General features: G+C 42.4%; 1 protein-coding gene across 1 annotated transcript; it reads left to right on the forward strand.

The window, feature by feature from the left end:
• The first annotated feature begins 1,143 nt into the window (after positions 1-1,143).
• LOC149077046 (uncharacterized) lies at positions 1,144-2,541 on the forward strand. The gene has a single exon (XM_089242328.1). It carries the CDS (start codon positions 1,144-1,146, stop codon positions 2,539-2,541), a length of 1,398 nt encoding a protein of 465 aa, XP_089098454.1.
• The last annotated feature ends 1,217 nt before the right edge of the window (positions 2,542-3,758 follow it).

The following is a 3,758-nucleotide window of genomic DNA, read 5'->3' on the forward strand; positions in this document are numbered from 1 at the left end:
CAGAATGTTTATTTTTTTCAACCATAATGTTTTTTTTTATGGGGAGTAGATTATATGACATTAATTCTGTGCTCAGGTGGCAAATTGATATGTCACTTTTTTTAAAATTTCACGATGGCGACATTGTAAATTATATTTTTCCAACATGGGATACTGTGTCTTTTTGACTTATTACAATTTGCCTCCGTTGTTTCCTCATAAACTAAAAGAGAAAGGTTAAATTTTGAAACCTTCCAAAATTTTAAGGAACGAGACTCCGGAATGCGAGCGCACAACTGAATTTTTTGGGAAAAGTCACTTATATAACATTTTGCCATCTGAGCACAGAATTATTAGTTTGTTTGTTTTTTTAGTGAGCTTTTATATTGAGTTACTGTATTTTGGTTATATTTGGCATCCATATCTTTTATGGGCATCTTTTTTTCAGCCACCTGATTGGGCAATTTGCCCGTTCTCGCCTTTGTGTTTGTATTTGCATAAAACCGTATTTTCCACAGTGGGAAGCAGTTGGCTCGTATTAATCCCTAGACGTTGCTGAAGAGTTCTAGCTCCCAGTGTTGTTCTCGGTAGACCTGAGACCAGAGAGTAACGCAGTGAACAAAGGAGACATTAAAGAAAAGGTAGCGATGAGCGCGTCATCTGATGTCCGAATTTGGGGTCATTTGGACATGTAGAATTCCTCCACAATCTTCTGTTTTGGGAGGAAAGTTTTCTTTGGATAATTCAGTTGGCCAACTCTCTCTCATGCGGTTTATTTATTTAATTATTTCAAGTATTTATGCCATTCAAACATTTTTTTTCTGCCTTTATAGTGCTTTAATTCCATACTTGGATAATTCAGCCGTGAGTATATCGGCTAGTTGTTGGGTCTTGTTCTGCTGTAATAACTAATGTATTACTCATTCACTTCATGACTTGTTAATTATTTGTTTAAGCTTCAAAAATTTTTATCCACCATCATCATCATCATCGCAGCGAGGAACGATCTTGTTCACCAACCCGATTTCACGAGACTTTTTTATTTGTTTTTGGTTATGGCACATAAAATTTATTCGAATAGCACCAGTTTGTTTCGGCTCCAGTAATTTTAGAAAATCTTCCAGCGTTAACTGCGAGAAAATTCCGTTAGGGTTATCAACGGTGATGAGTGAAGGCTTCAGCTCCGACACAGATGATCAGAGTTCCATCGCAGATGATCAGACATCCATCGCAGATGATCAGACGTCCGTCGCAGATGATCAGACGTCCATCGCTGATGAGCAGACATCCACCGCTGATGGATCCATGGCTCCAGGGGAAGAATTCGAAGATTCACCTACCTGTAAAATAGCTTCAGCTATTGACGAACTGAGACATGATCTAAAACACAGACCGGATGAAATCAAAGACATCGTAAACATCAACTTGCTCAGCCAGCTCGTGCAGTGCGCTACGGGTGTGGACGGCGAAGCTCTGCAGAAGAAAAGCATATTAACGCTTGGTGACGTAGCCATAAGCTTCCCCGATAAAGCTGCGGACATTGCTTTTGCGGGGGCGGTACCTCTCCTCGTGGAGAACATGAAGTCGCCGGATGAAGCCGTCTGCACGTTCTCGATATGGACATTGTACCACATCATAGAAGACAGCTCGGAGCTGAGAGACGTTGCCATCAAAGCGGGTGTGATCCCAGAGATGTTCAGATTGACAGGATTGAATACGCCCGTTAACGTGCTGGTGTACGCCGGCCGACTGATGCGAAACTTGTGCAAACCGATGCCACCGATGCCGTTGGAGATGCTCGAACCGATGGTCAGGCGGATTCGCGATTTTTTGAATCATGATGACGACGAGGTCCAGCTTATCGGTATGTCGTGTCTGACGTGTATCACTAGGTCGAGTTATGAAACGCTCATGTACTACATCGTCAATACAGGTGTCTTGCGTAGGATCATGAGGATGATACATCACGAGAAGTTCTGCACGTTCATCGTCAAGGTATTAATCAACATGACGTCGGTGAGTGACGAAATCACGCAAAAGGTCCTGGACCATAGGATTTTGGGTCAGATGAAGTGGTTGATGCGCCACAAAGATAAAGAAGTCCATAGGCTGGCGTTACGACTGGCTTCCAATATCTTGGCCACCAGCAGCAAACAGGTCGAGATGTTCATCGAAAATGAGTTGGTATCAGATATACTGCAAGTGTTGGTGCGCCGAGACGACGACGAAGCGTTGATCGAGGCGGTGACGGCGCTTTCGAACTATTCGTCCTTCGCTATGGTGGAACAGATTTACTACCTTGCCACGCAAGGGGTGGTGGTACATCTGTGCAAGCTGATCGATCACGAAAACCCCGAGATCGTAGTCTCGGCGATAGACACCCTCGAGAAGATCATGACCAAGTCCTCGTTAAGGCACGATACCATGAAGGGTACTTTACAGCATGCAGGCGTCGTGAGCAAATTGGAGGAGTACAAGAATCAAGGCGATGACAAAGTGAAATGTTTGGCGACATCGCTCCTACAGAATCACTTCCTGACGCAGGAATCGCCCTTCAACTAAATGGTGCCTGTGAACAAACACCTCAAAGCTCAAGACTGGCTCATATCGTCACCTATAAATAATTAAGTCATCGATGTCGGAAAGATCTAGAAAACAAAAATTATAGGAGATGGAAAAATTCTAATTATTGTCTTTTGTGACGTTCGATATCTCATCTGTATTTGGATTTTCCTCACTAAAAATCCAGTTCTTCAATTCTTTGCTGCTCTTTTTTAGAAATTCTATGTATGGTCTGATTCTTATAACACGAACCAACATTATTACATGAATATGAGATTACAACATGAATATGAGATTGCACATGAATATGAGATTGCACATGAATATGAGATTACAACATGAATAGATTACACATGAATATGAGATTTGAATCGAACCCAATTACTAATTATCTCGGGGGAGAAAGAATGTGGGTCATTTGAATTTTTTAAGGGCTTTTCATACTCGAAAACAATGACAATGCCCTAGTACAGGGATAAACAACCTTCCCAGTCCGTGGGCACTTGCCGCTGTGTTGGGTGAGTGGTCCTAGTGACGGACTTGCGTCGCGACGTCCCGGGTTTGAACCCTACCGTCGCCACAGTGTTGGTTGGCTGAAGTTGGTTTTCAGCTTCGAGGTGCGAATGCGAGCCGATCTCCCCTTTAAAAAGTCTCGCCACAGAGAGTAACAGACTCACAGACGGTACAAATGTAATTCAAGCATTACACTTCACTTTTGAAATGTAGATGGCAGTACTGAAAAATCAATCACAACACTAGATACGCTCTCAGACTGAGGTATGCACACTTCCAATCCAACTCACTAGGTAGTAAATTGCCCATAGATGCCGATAGACCTGAGTTGTGCTCCGACCTGTGCTCCGTTTGAAAGGGGGAAAATCCGCGGGCCAGAGATGCGGTATTTCTGCCACTCCCTCCCGGACCAGAAACTTGAAAGTGCAGCGAAAACCCCTCTTAACGGTAACCTTTCTTTTACGGTCACATAAAAATTCCCTCTCGTTTAAGAGAAATATGCATCCCAAACCGTTAATTAATGGTCACCTCTCTTTTACGCTTGATTATTATTATTATTATTATTAGTATTATTATTATTATTATTATTTTACCCTGTCGATGTCCACAAAACATAGGTTTTACTAAAGGTATATATACAGTCAAACCTCGTTAATGAGTCACTCTTGGGAGAGCAAAAATGTGACTTAGTAAGTACAGTGACA

The sequence above is a fragment of the Pholcus phalangioides genome, unplaced genomic scaffold, assembly GCF_987345545.1.
Source record: "Pholcus phalangioides strain wild (caught in Gottingen) unplaced genomic scaffold, Ppha-v1.0 ptg000015l_1, whole genome shotgun sequence".
NCBI lineage: Eukaryota > Metazoa > Arthropoda > Arachnida > Araneae > Pholcidae > Pholcus > Pholcus phalangioides.

Coding starts and splice junctions, on each gene's coding strand:
- LOC149077046 (XM_089242328.1), top strand. CDS start 1,144: ATGAGTGAAGGCTTCAGCTCCGACACAGATGATCAGAGTTCCATCGCA.